Source organism: Rhinopithecus bieti, unplaced genomic scaffold (genome assembly GCF_001698545.2).
Source record: "Rhinopithecus bieti isolate Rb0 unplaced genomic scaffold, ASM169854v2 scaffold_56806, whole genome shotgun sequence".
In the NCBI taxonomy this organism is placed as follows: domain Eukaryota; kingdom Metazoa; phylum Chordata; class Mammalia; order Primates; family Cercopithecidae; genus Rhinopithecus; species Rhinopithecus bieti.
The window spans coordinates 1,704,902-1,723,593 of record NW_016823424.1 but is presented as its reverse complement, the minus strand read 5'-3'; the positions used below and the strand labels follow the sequence as shown (position 1 = coordinate 1,723,593).

Here is an 18,692-nt window from a genome sequence, read left to right as displayed (position 1 = left end):
TTTTTTAAAGATGAGGTCTCTCTGTGTTGCCTGGGATGGTCTGTAACTCCTGGGCTCATGTAATCCTGCTGCCTCCACCACCTGAGTAGCTGGGACTGCAGGCTAATGAAACACTTTAATAAGATAAATCATAATCTGCCAGGAACTTTCTTCTGTTCAGTCCTTAAAATCTGAAGATGTTTAGAACAGATAGGCTTTTTGATGTAGCTCTCCAGAGGTAATTATTTTCTTTTTAAAACAACTAGGATCATTCTCTTATTGACCAGACATGTGCTTCTCCAGTCTCGTACAATCTCCCCTGTCCTCTGAGAGCTGGTGATTGTCTCTGTCCTCTTACCTTCACCATCTCAGAAGAAAGAGCCAAGTCTACATGGTGGTATGGTACTGTGAACAACATGGTTACTAAAGAGCTAGGTCTTAAGCCACCCCATTAAGCCTGAACTGATGTGGAATAGTCACAAGAACATAAGTCAGGGACATTAAGAAACCCTTTGATGTAATCTACCATACCAGTTATTGCCCAGGGTGGAGCATGTAATAATATTTTTTATAACAATCTGATTATATTTTCTGCCATTTTTTATTGGGAATTTGAACATAGCTCATAAAACTGTGAAAGGGCAAGATAAACATGGGATACAATATATTTAATTAAGATAGCAAAACCTTTCTGTACTTTCTTACAATGGCTTGTAGGAGATCCGGAGCAGATCTTCAACTTGCTAATGTTCAGTTAGGCCCAGATTTGGTATTTGGAAGAGGCAGTTTATTAGAATAATGGTGCTCCTACTCAAGGAGGAAACAGCATCTATAATACTCAGTGTGATCAGGGACTTGACCTTAATGAGATTTCAAATAGAAGTAAATTTGACTGACTTTATCATGTGGACCAATTCTAGCCAAATATTGTGGATTTGAGATTAGGACCAGAAAACTCAGGGTCTACTTCTGATGGCAGTACCCCAGGAGGATCTGGTCTTTCTACTGTATGCTTGAAATGAACCAGCTGAGATGTTTGGGTCCCAGCCAGATTCTTGGGGTCATTGTAGATTCACACAGACTTAAATGACTTGGTCTTATCATCCACAGAAATAAGGATGAACCATGGCCAGTTCATTTCATTCTATTTCTTGAAGTGAATAGGACTGCAGGATCAAAGTTAAAGACTGTAATGAAGATCACACACTGGACTGTCTATCAAGTAAGGCCCAGATTTACTGTTATAGACTTAACTCACTCTATTTGCTTTTTTTTTTTTTTTTTTCTTTTTGCAGGCTACAACTGAGGTGGAAATTAAGAAGAAAGGCCCTGGATCTCTCTTAGTTTCCATGGACCAATTAGCCTCCTATGGGCGGAAGGACAGAATCAACAGTATAATGAGTGTTGTTACAAATACACTAGTAGAAGGTATGTGCCCTATGATGTCAGTCCAACCTGCTAAGATATAAATATGTAATGTGCATGGTAAATATAATCCCTGTCCCTTGGTCTGAGTTTTGCAGACTGTCTCTGAGCTTTAGGAATGGAGCCTATTCCTATATAGAAACTAGAATCACGAATTCTCTTCCTAAATTTACATGCAGCGAATCAAATATATGGGCTTCAGATACGCTGCCAGCATTGTACACAGGTAGGTAAGAGATATGAAAGGAGCTGCATGAGTGACCTAGAGGAACTCAAGACCCCTGTCATTGTCATCATGAGGAGCCAGTGGGGTGCCTTAAGGCATAAAGGAATGTAGATTGAAGAACTGCAAAGATATAAAATGATAGAATTTCCCTCATGGCCTCTACTCCTAAACATACCTTCCTTTTTTCCTTTTTAACTACTTACAGCCCTTTTGGTTTTCCCTTAAGGAAGAATGTAATGTGCGTTTTGATTGCACCTAGTTCTGTCTCTCTTCAAACACCCCCACATATCCATAAATAAATTTGATGTGTGACTAGGTAAGTTGAAACCCTTCTTTCTTTGAGTGCTCCATGCCACAGGGAAAGAGCAACCACTGTTGAATCATAGCACGTCTGCAGTAATGTTGCTGTCAGTGCCTGAGTTCTCTGTATTAGGTGGGTTCTCTATGACACAACCTGGTGTGCTGAGGAATACCTAAAGATTTTCCATTAGGCCACAGTCCCCCTAGCAAGAATCAGCTCCTCTCCAGTTGTGGTCTGTAGTCCAGGATCTGCATGCTTTCATTAGAGGTAAATTCAGTGACAGATTTCCTCTCCCAAGATTCTGATGGATTCTGCACCTGTCTTCTTCATTGGATTTATATTGATTTAGCTGAGTTGTCTCATGGTAGATCTAAACTATTCTTGAGGCCTCAAATTGCTGTTCTTCAGAATGCAGATGCCCAGAATAACCAAAGTCCCTGAGACAGGAAAACTCAAAATGGTCCTGGTATCCTTGAGACAAGTGTTTTTCAGTCGTTTAAACCCAGTGCCACTTCTACTCTGTGTGTATGTATATGTGTGTGTGTGTATCGTGTGTTGGGGAGGGATTTGCAGTGGAGGAAGAGTCCCTAGAAAAGAATTCTCCAAGGTTGCTTACTTCCCCACATATGTGCAAAGAATGAGACTATAACTAGACTGACCTTGAGAATATATCAAGTAAAAAAAATGAATTAACTGCTTTCAGCTGCCTTAACAACCTCTATTTATTCCTGTTTTCTTTGATTACCATCAAGGTTATTGTCTGATAGAACATCTTCAAGCTTTCTAGCTTATACTTTAAGATTGTGGGCAAATAACTACAGGTTCTAAGAATTCCAAGCTAAGAAATCCTAGCCTAAGAACTTTGGCTAATTTTATTATTCACATAGAGACCAAGACAGGATTTCTCTGGGTATCTGTGGCAGCTGAGAAAAACTAACAGCCTCCAACAGGTACATTTTATTATTGGCAGAGACATCAGAACAGCAGAACTATCAATACAATGCAACTGTTATTTATTTATTTATTACTGCAGTGGCTTAGCCCAGGTCCCAGCAAAAGGAGATGCTCAAACAACATTTGTCAAGCAGACGTTGGCTGTGCTTAGAATGGTAGGAGTGCTGGTGCTGCAGGGCTCCTTTCAGAGGCCTTAGAGCTTTCATCCCTTTATTGGGTTCGATACAAACCATACGGGGATTTTAAAATTCTCTTTTCTCCTTCTTCTCCCTGTTCTTTCTCTTTCTGTCCTGCTGTGCTTATTCTTCACCCTCTACCCACCATCACACACATTAAAAAAAAAAAAAGATGTAAGGGTAGCTCAGGAGACAGAGACAGATGTAGCTGTGTTCCTGAGTAGGAAGATGTTATTCCAGTTCTTTGTTCTTTCCTAAGCCCTGATGTTCACATAGTTGTACCTGTCCTGCCATTTCTTGCTCAGGCATTCCTCCTATCCTCTCCCCTTGTATTTGACCCTTTTGCTGAAGCTGATGGGACAGAACTGCTGTAAGCAAAGAGCAATGAATGGCTGACCAGAATAACGTAAAAGGGAATGAAGCATCCATGCCTGTTTAACCATTGGTCCCTCTGTATTTAATGCTTGCTACAGCATTAAAAGCCAGCATTGAACAAATTGTAGTTCTTGCTCTCAGACTTTCATTAGGAAACTTTGATATTATTTTAATCCAAGGATTAAATAATTATTATTTAAAACCCAAGAGGCAGGCTATGACTTACCTAATAGTTCAGAAACCACAGTGGAGAATTCCAGAATCCTGTCAATAATTAGAAAACCCTGCCTGTTCTGCCCCACCCCATCCTATTGCAAACATGCTTACCAGGATCCAGTACATTTAGTAGAGTTCACCACTAGCAGAGCTATAAGCTTTGGGGATATTTCAGAGGACTGGGCGTGGGGTGTAGGTAGAGTAGTGTAGTCTCACTCTTCAAAGCAGTAAAGCTGTGGGAGAAGGGGAGATGGTGGTGAAGTAAGAAAGAAGTAGTGATGTACTTAACATTGATTTGCAATATCAAGGCAGTACTTGACATTATTGATTCTCAGGTAAAACAATTCCAAAAACTCCCCTAGAGGTAACTGGCCATAGCTGTTTCTGCCACTATTTGTGTATTCCTTTATTCACCTGACAAGCATCAAATGTCAGGGAAGTTACTTGGCTGATATCAGCCTTTCCTGTGTGGCAGTAACCTTAGCGAGGGTGGGAGCTCTTCATCAGTGTATCCTCGGTGCCTAGCACATTGAAGTTGCTTAAAAGTTGTTGAATTGAGTTGAAAGAAGCTCCTGCCTTCAGAAACCTCATGGTCTACCAAAGCCATTATCTTGGTGAAATTGTGAGGTCCTCTCTGAAAACAATTCCCAGTACCCCTGAGGTTGAGACCTAGAGTAACCTCACTGAAAATGTCCACAAGCAAAGTAAGAGAAACCCCACAAACATTTGGACATCTCACCCCTAAATGTTAACCCATTCCCCCAAGCCAAATACTGGGCCATTCCAGGCATGTGGAACCCGTAACAGTTTGCAAAGTCATAAGTCACTTGATAAGCCTTCTTATTCCCCAAATGATCTTTTCTAGCTCCTGAAGTTCCACATTGTCTTACTTTTTGTCGGAGTGAAAGATTATCCTGAGGATCTTCCCTTCTCAGCGAATGTGGCTAAGAGATGTCTGGTATCCCTCGAGGAATTTTCTTGGTGCCCTGTAGGGCAGGAAAACCCCTTTTTCTGTGTGGCAAGACTCAAGACCTAGTTCATTTTAAAACATTACAATTGTGTCAACTGTCATAAATGTGAACAGTCGCAGCTTCAACCTCCACGTGCCAATGAGCAGCAGTCATTTGGAGAAGGGAGGAGATAAAAAAGGGAACGGAACTAAATTTCCAAATATGTACTGTAAGAATTTATGGAAATAAGAGAACCTTGTCATTTTCTTTTTGGGGGGAGAAAACTATATTTACCTTAGGAAGGGAGGGAGTTCTCTGAGGAAGAAGCCGCAGCAGATTTTCCTCACAGACTTCCTTTCCCACGCAGCCTCCCACATGGCGCTTACAGGGGTCCTTAAATCTGAAAAACCAAGGCAACCATTTTCTTAGCAACCAGGGAGCCAATCAGAAACTCAGCCAAAACCACCTTGTCTAAAATAAAGCATCGCCATCCAGCTGGTTGGAAAAGGGAACGTAGGCTAATTTAAGGCAGCCATCTTGGTTTTGGTGAAATGTTAGGGAATTTTTTTTTTTCTTAAATGATTTGGTAGTGTCAGCAGAATTGGGCAGGGAGAGAGTAGCTGTTACAGCCAACCCTGTAGAATCAATACCTCACATTCTGACAGGTTTTCAAAGTTCACCTCTTAAAAAGCATCCTTTTAGCTCAGGGTCCTTGGAATTTTGTAATCCTGACAGTTGTATTTCATGCTTAATTTGAGGAGAGCTTTGTTATGTAGGGCTTCATACCTAGATTGTTGTAACTGCCAGGTGAGTGTCTGTCTTTGATATCTGATAATTCTTTTGAATCTTTGCTTTGGAAATGACCTTTGAGATCATCTAGTCCAGTGATTTTTCATTCTGTGTGTATCAGAGTCCTGGGATTCTAGGGGAGTGCCTCAGGAGAGGAAGAAGTCTATCTGAGTGGGCTCCTGCTTCATCTAAGGCAATTCCTGGTTTATTTTATGTATTGGGGATCATGTGAGATCTTGTTTGAAAATAACACGTTCGGTTTCTAAAAGAGACAGAGAAGATAAAGACAAAGGAGAGAAAGGAAAAGGAAAAAAGATGAGGACCCAGGGAGAGAAGGAGGAAGAAGCTGTAGAAAGAGAAAAGCAAAGGATGAGAGCAGGAAAGGGCAAAGGGGCAAGAAAGGAGACAGGAGGAGACAGAACGAGGAAGGAAGGGTGAAAAGGGGAGAGGAACGTGACTTGTATTTCTAACTCGACTATGAGCTGTAAACTTGTTGAGGGTGGAGACAGTAACTTGTACTTCTTTGAGAACATAGCAGATGTGTTTTACATGGTGGCTTGGTTGCTGATGCTGGTTCTGCTGATGAAGATAATAATAATAGCAAACATTTTCATGGCACTTTCTATCTGCCAGGGTATTCTGGGGCACTTTGCATATATTTTAGCTCTTTAATTCTCACAGCAAATCAAAGTAACTTGTTCAAGGTCCCACAGTTAGTAAGTGTCTGAGCTAGTATTTGAGCTCAAATATGTCTGGCTTGAGTTCATACTTTTGATGGCTTCTCTGACAATAATTGAATAATATAGTGTATAATAGAATACCTACCATTTATTGAGGACTTACCCTGTGCCAGATACTGTGGTGACTGCTTTACACTAGCATCTCATTTAATCTTTAGTCAAACTCATATAAAAATGAGGTTACAGGACTCATTCACTCCTGTAACCTGTAAAGTAGATGCCTTGTTTTACAGCTGAGGCAGCTGAGCAGAGAATTCAGTTACCTTGCCTGGTATCACACAACTTGTAAGCATTCAAGCCAGTTGAGGCCAGGGAGTCAGATCTGAGAGGCCAAGCTCTTGACCTCTGTGCTCTACTCCCATGACTGATGGGTTGAGTTTCATTTATAACTAGATCTTTATTAACAGAGAGGTGACTTGTATGGATCATGCCTCCTCTCTACCTTAGAGAGAAGGAAAATCCTTAGGAATGTCAGCACTCAGACCACCTTCATTCCATATTAATAACAGTGATAATGGCTGAGAGTGACTAGTGTGTCCCCCTGGTTTTCTCGCTGTGATTGAGGGGCCATCTTTGTTCTTACTTACTGTAGAACTGGAAGAGTCTCAGAGAAAGTGCCCGCCATGCTGGTATAAATTTGCCAACACTTTCCTGATCTGGGAGTGCCACCCCTACTGGATAAAACTGAAAGAGATTGTGAACTTGATAGTTATGGACCCTTTTGTGGATTTAGCCATCACCATCTGCATCGTCCTGAATACACTGTTTATGGCAATGGAGCACCATCCTATGACGCCACAATTTGAACATGTCTTGGCTGTAGGAAATCTGGTAAGATGGAACACTGTCTCCTGATACTAGGATTGGAATGTGTTTTGCCTATAGGACTTCTTTTTCTGGTACTGAAAGCTGGAGTTTCTTTGAAGAGAAAGTAATAGTTAATTGGAAGACAAATGCTGCCACATATGCCGGGACACTAGCTGCTTTTCTGCTCACTGTTGTGATCCCTTTCCTCTTTCTGCAGAACTTTGAAGACGTCATTTAGGAGCTATTGGCAGAAAACCAATGTTGGTGACAGAATGGGCCTGGTCTAGTGGGTTGGTTTCAGCAGCCTGAGCCAAGTACTTCTGGATTTTTTCCTCATTCTCTTTCTCACACTGATTCCTGCATTGCTCCAGCAAATCAGTTCCCCTTTCACCTTAAGTACCAACTACCACAAAATAGGGGAACTGTTGTAGTACACTACATATAACTGGATTTGCCTGCTCTGTCAGGCATTATGTAAATGGGGACTATTTATGGGAAAGTTTTCACTCAAGGATGGTTTCCCCCTCCAATCCAACTTCTAGCCCATTATCCAGTTTCTGCCATTAGTTGATCTTTGCCAAATTTATTTTAATATTAGCTTAAATTATGTATTTAATTTATTCTATAAAGATAAGTATGTCTTTTTAAAAAAATATATTACAAAGTGTATATTCTGAAATCAAGTAGTTGTGATTTGAGAATTACGTGTTTTCTTTACTACAAAAATCAGGAGTTAATTGAATTTTGATAGACAGTCAAGAAGTAGTGAGACAGAATCCCCTAGGTCACCTGGGCCCCCTAATTCCTTAGGCGTTAACCACAGGCATGTCCAAATCTGGCTGTTACCATTTATTAATAATTTGAGCATGATTTCTGCCCAGTTTTTCTTGTGCGTGCTCTCTCTGTCTCCCTCTCTCACACACACACACGCACACGCACACCATACACTTTTGACCTTAAGTCCTATTACTGTACTATTAGAGCACTACAATATCATTTTCATTTCTTATTCTGAAAACATATGGCAAAGAGATCCTTTGTAGCCCATTGTGTTCCCTGGTATACATCCAAGATGATTCTGTGGTCTTTCCAGTCTCCATGTCTGTGGTTGGTGACATGCTCCAGCCTCTCTGCTATGATGTAAACCCTTGTGTGCAGTCCAGTGGAATGCCTGTAGTCTTGAAATGGGACACTCCCACAGACTGTCCAAGAAGTCTACTGACTGGCTCTGAAAGGTGCCTGTTGGTGGGCACATGCTGTGACTGGCTAACATAGTACCTTGGCCATCAAGCAGACTTTTCAGCCTGTCAACAATATCATACAGATATAAGCTTTATTTTAGTAGCCAAGAGTTAAATAATGAGAAATATGTCTTGATAATTTTTATTGTTTGGTGTTGGTGGTTCTGTTTTCCCTGTAGAGCTTTGTTTTTCTCAAAATCTTTACTTTTCCTTGCTTTTACAGAACCAGTCTTTGATTTTCAAGGGATTTTGAGAGGCTTTTTTACCTACCCCCACTAGAACTCCAGTCAGACCAGGCTAGCAAATAATGTTATTTTTCCTTTCATGAAAATTTAGAGATTTAGGATGACCCCTAAATTAGAATTGTAAGTATTCAGAAGACTTTGCTCAGAACCATCAGTAAAGAAAGAGGAAATAAGAGAAGGTCGACAGCTAACATTCAGGAACTCCATGAGACAAGCCACCCAGAACCAAGTTCTAAAATAAGAAAGCTCTTGGGTGGCAAGAGTTTTCAAACGGCAAGTAAATGTACAATTAATTAGCAGAGGGGAGGGAGGGTAGTATATGGTCTAGCATACTTTGTACTAGATGTGAGGGTAAAAGGAAAGAAACCAAGAATGGTGCCTAGATGTGGGGGTTGAGTAACTGAGGGAAAAGTGGAATGACTGCAAAGGAACTGGCTTGACGTGTAAAATCAAGAGTTCTGTTTTGGACATGTTAAGTATCTATTCACTGAATGGAGATGCCAAATAAGGAAGTTGGGTACGTGCTGGACCTCATGAGTGTTTTCTGGACAATACCAGAAACTCAAAGATATACTTTGCTGCCAATCAACAGGAGGGCTGAGATTGGCAGAAAGAATACAGAATTAGAAATCAGAAGATTTGGATTTTGGTTCCTGTTAGATATTGTATAACCTTAAATAAGTCATTGATTTCTGTCCAGAAATGTTGCGCATCTGTAAAGTTAGGATAATACCATGCTATCGTTGGTTGGGAAGATAAAATGAGAACCTATACAGAAGTCTTTGGGATAGCTAAAAGTACCTTATAAATCTTAGGAACTTATAAATCTTAGGAACTGTGTTAGTATAATTCAATAGGAGGATTTTCAGAGATTTGGAGATTTAGGTAGAGCCTTTGACTGAATCTGAGAATAAGAGGATGGGAAAAAAAATGAGACTGACTTGTGAAATGAAGTTTGACCTTGTCCTGTGGTTGGGTTGGAATGTGAGGCTTTTCCTATAGCCCTGATTGTGAGTTAAGTTGTCTTTGTCTGTAGACGTACAGTAAGATGTTTTTAAAGAAAGATGAGAACAGTCTTCTGCAAATTGAAGATCCCTGCCTCTTCTACCCTCCCCAAAAGAGAAAATAGTAATAGGAAGAACCTTAGAGATAATTCAATCCAATCTGCATGTTTTATAGAGGAAATTGAAGCCCAGGGAAGCTGTGTGACTTATACAGCCTTCGTGTTATATAGTAGATAAATGTAATGATTCTTTTCCTGCCTTTTTTGCAACTAACTGAATATAGTAAGTTTATCAGGTGACTTTTTAAACATTCTGAATCTTACAGGGAAATTTCAAGTACAGTACAAAAAACTTTTTTTTTACAATGAAAGCCTTGTCACGTAGCCTTATCACCCCCAAATACTTACAGTATGTTTTTTTATACACAAGTACATTCTCCTACATAACCATAGTATAATTGTCAAAACCAGGAAATTAACACTGATACATTACAACCATCTAATTCTCAGGCCCTATTCAGGTTTTGCCAGTGATCCCAGTGGCATCCTCTATAACAAAAGGATGCAGTTTTAGGATTACCCCATTACATGTAGCTATCTTATCTCTCTAATTTTCTTCAGCCTGGAGGAGTTCCTCAGTCTTTCCTTGACTTTCATGTCTTGACATTTTGAAGACTACAGGCCATTTGTTATGTAGAATTCCCTCAATGTGGGCTTGTCGATGCTTCCTTATGATTAGATGCAGGTTCTGCATTTTGGTTGGAGTATCAGATAAGTGAGGCTATCTTCTTCACATTGTATCTACCAGTTGGCACACAGCTTCCATTTGTCCCACTACTGGTGGTGTTCATTTAATCACTTGATTAAGGAGGTGTCTGCCAGGCTTTTCATCTGTAAAGTTACGCTTTTTCCATTTACAGTAGGTCCCCACTTAACATCCTCTATAGGTTCTAGATTCTTGGAAACTGTGACTTCAAGCTAAATGATATACTGTATAACAAAACCAGTTTTACCATAGGTCAGCTGATATAAACAAGAGTTAAGTTCCTGTGGCATGTAGCACATCATGTGGCTTAAAGTTGCTGTTTTCAAGAACCTATTGAGGACATTAAGTGAGGACTTACTGTATACTTAATAGGTATTTGTGAGGAAGATCGTTTGAAGTGATTTAAATTTCCTGTTCATTCAGATTTTGATTTCTTCCTTTATTTATATCAGTACGGATTAATGGTTTTCTCTTTTATCTGAGTTATAATCCATTTGATGTTTAGACTTACTCTGATGTGGCCAGTGGGAGTCCCTTCAAGCTGGCTTCTGATCCCTTTGACATGTCTTCATCACTTCCTGGCTTTCTGGTACCACAAGGTATTCCAGGATACTTTTGTGTTTTTCCTGCCCCAGGGCTGGAATCAGGCATTTCTCAAGAAGCCCTGAGTCTTTTAGTGAAAAAATGGCATTTAGAAGTAGAGATCTAGGCTGAGTATCAGCTGAGGCAGGAGGATTGCTTAAAGTTTGAGACCAGCCTTAGCAACACGGTGAGACCCCATCTCTAAAACAAAACAGAAAAAAAAAAAAATAAGGAAGAGGTAACGATCTGAGATCTAGGTATGCATATTGCTATGGGAGCAGCATGCACGCCCTCTTAGGACAGGGCGAGCTGTTTACATTGAGCTGGCCGTGGATATCGAAAACCATGAGTTGATCCTGTCACTGCCAATTCTAATCCAGCACTGCAAGATTCCTTGTAGTTTTCTCCTTTTCTGTATTTGTAACTCCTCCAACAATAAGAAACCTCATTGCCACTATCTTTGGTGTACTTATTTGATCAAAAAGTCACTGTTACCTCTTACAGCATGGGTACCCTCCTCACCCTGTAGAGACTCACCCTCCTCAGCACCGAGCCGTGTCCTCCATGTGGACACCTCCTCATGCTTCTCAGCTTGGAACCCACACCAGTCCAACTCACACATGGTTTGCCCCACCCTGCTCGGCCCCTGTTGCCTCACAGTAGGCCTTCGCCTGCATGGACATCCTTCTCACCCCACACCAGGCTTTCCCCTGAGATAGAAGCTCTGTTTATCCTGCTCAGACTTTAACACCCCTCACCAGGCCACCCCTCCTCACGCTACTCAGGCTGCCACCTGTAGGTGAACACTCTTGGAAGTTCTCACCTGGTTCAGTGGCTTTATCCCAAACTAGGCAACACCCTCCTCACCCTGATGAGCTCCACACCCTCACTGTCCACCTCCCTGTTTAGACACTTGCCTTACCCCACTCAGGATCTGACACCCTACATCACGCCTTCCCCTACATGAGTCCCTCCTCCGTTCACCTGGCTCTGGCACCCCCTGTGAGTCTTCCCCTGCGGGGAGTCCCGCCTCAGCCCGATACGGGGTCTTGTCCTGGAAATGCTGTCTTTTCCTTGTTTANATGGACATCCTTCTCACCCCACACCAGGCTTTCCCCTGAGATAGAAGCTCTGTTTATCCTGCTCAGACTTTAACACCCCTCACCAGGCCACCCCTCCTCACGCTACTCAGGCTGCCACCTGTAGGTGAACACTCTTGGAAGTTCTCACCTGGTTCAGTGGCTTTATCCCAAACTAGGCAACACCCTCCTCACCCTGATGAGCTCCACACCCTCACTGTCCACCTCCCTGTTTAGACACTTGCCTTACCCCACTCAGGATCTGACACCCTACATCACGCCTTCCCCTACATGAGTCCCTCCTCCGTTCACCTGGCTCTGGCACCCCCTGTGAGTCTTCCCCTGCGGGGAGTCCCTCCTCAGCCCACTCCGGGATCTTGTCCTGGAGATGCTGTCTTTACCTTGGTTAAGCTCTGACTCTCTCTGCCAAGTCCCCCTCCCCCTCAAGTGTGGACGTCCCCCGTCCCACTTGGGCCTCAACACCTATGTGGGGTAGCCACTCCTCATACCACTTCCAGCTGCCCATCCTGGACTGTCGCCCAAAGTGGATGCCTCTCCTTGGCCCACAGGCTCTGACAGTCCATGCCAGGCTGCTCCCCTGCATGGACCTCCTCGCTCCCCTCCATGTCTGACTCTCTTTGCTGGGCCGTGGGGCTTCCTGGGGCTCCAGCACTAGGCGTCAGCCTCCCTCCACCTGCATGCCCACCTACAGCCTTCAGGACTGAGTGGTTCAGAGGGAGGGGGATGGAAAGAAGAGCTAGGGCTTAATCTAACATGTAAGTTTAAGTTCTCAGATTCTAAGCAAAAGAAAAAAAGCAAAAGTTATTTTCCTCCTTCACCAAACATAAATGAATGTTATCATTTCTTAATTATAGGTTACCTAGATTTTCAGCTAAAAGGAATTCTTTTCAGATTTTAATTTTTCTTTCATCTGTGCTTCTATAGCCCCATATGGATACTTCTTTTTGAATACTTATCATATGATTTTTAGTTATTGTTCTGTCCCCTCCTGGTTGGGTAGCCAACCACCTTAATTTGCAGAGGCCTGAGGAAGCCCTTGCAGTTTTAAAACTGGACAGTCCTTGTCTACAGGTACGAGTTGATTACCCTAACTGGAGATGCAGGATGCAGGATTTTCAGTGTGAAAAGTGGCAAACCAGGATGAGTTACTTACATTCTGGTGACTGAGTTCCTAAGGAACCATTATTTTTCATGGTCACATTTTTTTTTCATGTCTCCATTGCAGTACACATAGAACTTTTAATCAAATTGAATTTGACTAACTTTGGGCAAAGATCTACTACAGAACAGGAGCTGACAAGCGCTTTTCCGAGCATAAAGAGAGGAGCATGCCAGAGGCTTGTCACTTTCAAATAAGCCTAAATTTTATCTGCATATGCAATTAGGGCTGAAGGAGGTGTGTGACTTCTCCCCAGACCCTTCCCAAACCCCACAGTGACCCCCAAGTGAAATATACCCCAATCTTATACCCCTATACAGGCTTTACTTGGTGACCTGGCTTTACAAGTTATCAGGCCTATGACCACAGACTTGTCCAAACTAGACTAGGCATGGCTCATGCCTGTCATCCCAGCTCTTTGGGAGGCCAAGGCGAGAGGATTACTTGAGCCTAGAATTTCTTTTCTTTTCTTTTTCTTTTTTTTTTTTTTTTTTTTTTGCGACAGAGTCTCGCTCTGTCACCCAGGCTGGAGTGCAGTGGCATGATCTCAGCTCACTGCAAGCTCTGCCTCCCGGGTTCACGCCATTCTCCTGCCTCAGCCTCCCGAGTAGCTGGGACTACAGGCGCCCGCCACCACGCGCAGCTAGTTTTTTTGTATTTTTAGTAGAGACGGGGTTTCACCGTGTTAGCCAGGATGGTCTCAATCTCCTGACCTCGTGATCTGCCCACCTCGGCCTCCCAAAGTGCTGGGATTACAGGCGTGAGCCACCACACCCGGCCAAGCCTAGAATTTCAAAGCTGCAGTGAGCTGTGATCATGTCACTACACTCCAGTCTGGGCAACAGAGCAAGACTCTATCTCAAAAAACAAAACACAACAAAACCCAAACTAGAAAGATACGATGACTGTGAATTCAGAGTATTTTGTAGAGAATAGAGAACCATTGTTTTATAGAATATTCTGAGGAGATCAGGACTCCTTTATACTCCTAAATAAAAGTGCTGTGTCTATTGATATTTATCATATTTGAAATTAAAACTGAGAACATTTCTAAACATTCATTTTGTAGTTAAAGAATTACAATAATATAGCTAGGTAAGTCCCAGCTACTTGGGAGGCTGAGGCAGGAGCATAGCTTGAGGCCAGGAATTTGATGCCGAAGTCCTCCAGGAACATAGCTATGAATAGCCATTGCTCTCTTGCCTGGGCAACATAGTGAGACCCCATCTCTACAAAAATAAAAAAATTAACCAGACATGCAGCTCATCTCTGTAATCCCAGCTACTCAGGATGCTGAGATGGGAGGATCACTTGAGCTCAAGAATTCAAGACTATCCTGGATAGCATAGCAAGACCCCATATGTAAAATAAATAAATATATTAATAAATAAATATCACAATAATACACCCATTACACATGAACATAAATAACATATTGGTGGGGGGAAACTATATTTTCTAAGAAAAACTGGAAGAATGGCATCGTTCGACATTTTGTAAATCTCTTTCATGTCTGTTTTGTTTGTTTGTTTGTTTGTTTTTTGAGGCAGAGTCTCACTCTGTCGCCCAGGCTGGAGTGCAATGGCACAATCTCGGCTCACTGCAACCTCCGCCTCCCGGGTTCAAGTGATTCTTCTGCCTCAGCCTCCCGAATAGCTGGGATTATAGTTGCCCGCCACCATGCCTGGCTAATTTTTGTGTTTTTAGTAGAGACGGAGTTTCACCATGTTGGCCAGGCTGGTCTCGAACTCCTGACCTCAAGTGATCCACCCACCTGGCCATTCCAAAGTGCTGGGATTATAGGCGTGAGCCACTGTGCCCAGCCTCATGTCTGGTTTAATAGAAGATAGTTAGATTCTCTTTTTCTACTTCTACATTCAGTCTGTTGTGATATGTTATTTTAGCTAAAGTATAGGAAGAAAAGCTAGCCTCACACAGATAAGTACAGTAGTCCTCTCTTATCCAAGGGGGTTACATTCCAAGGCTCCCAGTGAATGCCTAAAACCTCAGATAGTACCAAGCCATACACACACACACACATACACATATATGTACGTATGTATGTATATGTATGTGTGTGTATATATGTGTGTGTGTGTGTATATATATGTGTGTGTATATATATAGCCACGTACCACATAACATTTTGGTCAATGACAGACTGCATGTCTGACAGTGATACCATAAGATTATAATGGAACATATATAAAAACTTGTTATATGCCATTTGATATTGGCCTTGCAGGTCAAGTAGGGGAAATGATTGATGTTAAGTAAAGGTGCTGGGACATTTGGTTTTCCATATTAAAAGTATACATATATAAATGAAAATATATATATAAGATCTAGGTTTGTGTAAGTACATTCTGTAACGTTCACACAATGACTAAATTGCCAGCAACACATTTCTCAGAACATGTCCCTGTCATTAAGCAATGCATGACCATACTGTATTTTGTGAATCTGATAACCAAGATGGCTGCTAAGTGGCTAAAGGGCAACTAGTTTATACAGCATGGATACACTGGACAAAGGGATAATTCACATCCTGGGAGGGATAGAGCAGGCTAGCTCAAGAGTTCATCATGCTACGCAGAACAGCATGCAATTTAAAATTTATGAATTGTTTTTCTAGAATTTTTTATTTAATATTTTTGGACTGTCGTTGATGGGAGGTAACTGCAGCTGCAGAAAGCAAAACCACAGATGGGGGTTACTTCTGAAGTTGGAAAAGAGAGGACCATGTGCCTCCTGAGAGGGTCTTAGGGACTCTAAGGATCCTCAACTACCCTTTGAGAACTGCTGCATAGGAACATAAATTCTAAAGTGAATATTTGATGACATTCAGGAGAACAACACTGTTGCATTGGGGATTAAGTTTTAATACATGAACTTTGGGCGACACATTCAAACCATAGAAGACACTTATATATAATTACTGATACACTGCATGTAATTCTTCCCTTTCTCCTCTTTGAGAAGCATATCACAGTGCAAATGAGCATCATAGGATAACCTTAAATCTACTCTTCTCAGTTTTTAAAAAAGCAATTCCTTCACACAGCTAATAGTTACAGATGTATTTTGACACACACCCAACTGATGGGAACACACCATGTGTTGAAGCAACATGGTGACTGACCTCTGTCACAGACAATTCCTGATGCCTGGGGCCATTCATCCTGGTGATAGGCAACACCACATGACTGTTTCATTGTTGATTTCCCTTAGGAACCAGAGTTCCCACAGTATAGATATCCCATGGTCAATCAGCCAGTGCTTGTTCATGAGTACTTCCTGTGTGTTTACCAGGAACCAGTGGGATAACAAATCAAGTCTCTACTTAGTGTGTGTTAGGCAGGCTAGCATTTCTACTTGGAGAAACCTCCAATGGGTTTACACAAAGGGTGAAATGTATGTCAGGATTTGATGAGCTGTCTCTGCTTTCCCTGAACTCACTCAGAGGGATGTTCCATCTATAGATGCTTAACTTGTACTATGAACTTTGATTTTACTTAACTGGATCTCTTTGTGGAATTTTTTTTTCAATTTGAGACTATTGCATCTTCAATTTAGAAACATGAGGAACTACAGAAAAGCATATGAATACCAAAAACCTATAGTCTACTTATCCATTTTGATGTATTTCAGTCATCATTCTGTTTTTTTATTTCTGTTCATTAATTCAGTATATTTCCAAACAGCATCTATAATCTAAGTATTTTTTACTATTTTTAATTTTGTCCTCGGACTATATCTTCAGTTTTCCTTAAATTGTTTCATATGGAAACTTGGTAAACAAGTAGTTACAAGTACTAATATATTATGACAGTTTTAAATCTCTTATAAAAATAAGTCCTCTCCTCTAAAAACATAATATTCAGTAAGAGTCTGATGTTATATGGTTAGCCTAGAATGAAGGTATTGGTTTTGTCAAAACTGGCATTCATGGGATTTGACTTTCATCCTGCATATCACCTCCTGACGCCTGCAGGATACAGAAGGCATCAGAAAGTGCAGGCACTCTGTCAGCAGAAAAATGGGAGACAGGTAACGTAGGGAAGATGTCATTTTTGCACACAATAAGCTACAATCTAAAACATTTATTATATCATTGATTATCATATTGAAAAAAATCAAAAGGAACCACCAAAGTCTCCAACAATAGGAACATTCTTTGAGGATGTATTTACCCAATAGAATTTTATTCATTATTTATTGATTTATTATTTATTTATTTGATAGGGCTTGTTCTGTCACCTGGGCTGGAGTGTGGTGGCACGATCCACTGCACTCCAGGCTGGCTCACTGCAACCTCTGCCTCCCAAGCTCAAGTGATTCTCTCACCTCAGCCTCCTGAGTCCCTGGTACCACAGGCGCACACCACCACACCCGACTAATTTTTGTATCTTTTGTAGAGACGGGTTTTCACCATATTGCCCAGGCTGGTCTCAAATTCCTGGACTCACGCTACCTGCCTGCCTCGACCACCAGAAATTTTGGGATTATACAGGAGTGAGCCATTGTGCCCAGCCACCAGTAGAACTTTGTACAGGCAATAAGAGTGAGAGTTGGGAGAACTGTGTAGCAACATGGATAGACTTATGATCAGTGAAAACTCAGACCCAAGATATTATGTATTCTATGATTTTCCAACTCTGTCAAAATCCATGTGTATTTGAAAAAAAAAAAAAACAGAAAGAGAATACATAAAAATGATAGTTATATGCAAGGTGGTGAGATTATAGATATTATTTCCTGTATTTTGCACATTTTAGCAATGTTGTCTGCTTTTACACCTTGCAGCAAATGTCTAGATTTGGTAAGACATATAATGTCAAATTAGCATTAATACTTTAGTTTTCTAATCTAATTATAACACAAGTGATTTTTTTAAGCAAACACCACAAGTATTATATACATTCAAATGACTGCTAACCCTTTGAAAGGAGTCGCCTTGTGTAGTATTGCCATTGCTTAGCATATTTTCTCAACTGCACTCTTCAACGGTAAATTGAGTGGTTCTGGCAATAAAGATGGGAACTTTGGGGCTGGGGACTTCATTCAAGAGGAAAATAAGATTTTCCTGCATCAGATGGGGTGCTCATGAGACATCCAGGTATTGATATCTTCAGATGCAGAATTTAAGGTTAACTCTTGAGTTTCTTGGACATGTTGTATTTAAAATAATGATAAAGTCATTCTCTTTCTACTGTTTCTTTTCTTACCCCTGCATCCCCCATTTAGGTTTTCACTGGAATTTTCACAGCGGAAATGTTTCTAAAGCTCATAGCCATGGATCCCTACTATTATTTCCAAGAAGGTTGGAACATTTTTGACGGATTTATTGTCTCCCTCAGTTTAATGGAACTGAGTCTAGCAGACGTGGAGGGGCTTTCAGTGCTGCGATCTTTCCGATTGGTATTCCATATTTCTCCAATTTCTTTTAACATTTCCTATCTTGCAGCCACCAGAAAGAGTTCTGCATAAATTAATTTGATGATTTAAAAAAATATATTGGCTGTATTTTACTCCCAGTTCCAGTTATTTGGCTTAGCTACTCAAATACTGAAAACTTTCCTAAAATACCTGACATAGAAGTTAGTTGTTAAAAATCAAGAAGCAAACAGAAATCAATTTTTTTTTTTTTTTTTTTTT

At 41.2% G+C, this 18,692-nt stretch overlaps 1 protein-coding gene across 2 annotated transcripts in view; it reads left to right on the top strand.

Annotated features, from left to right (window-relative positions):
• Positions 1-18,692, top strand: part of SCN8A (sodium voltage-gated channel alpha subunit 8) — a 218,556-nt gene that overhangs the window by 151,363 nt on the left and 48,501 nt on the right. For both annotated transcript variants that reach the window (XM_017861547.1, XM_017861546.1), the window contains exons 13-15: positions 1,275-1,407; positions 6,724-6,962; positions 18,282-18,455. In XM_017861547.1, coding sequence (XP_017717036.1) covers positions 1,275-1,407; positions 6,724-6,962; positions 18,282-18,455 — 546 coding nt within the window. The remainder of the gene's footprint in view (positions 1-1,274; positions 1,408-6,723; positions 6,963-18,281; positions 18,456-18,692) is intronic.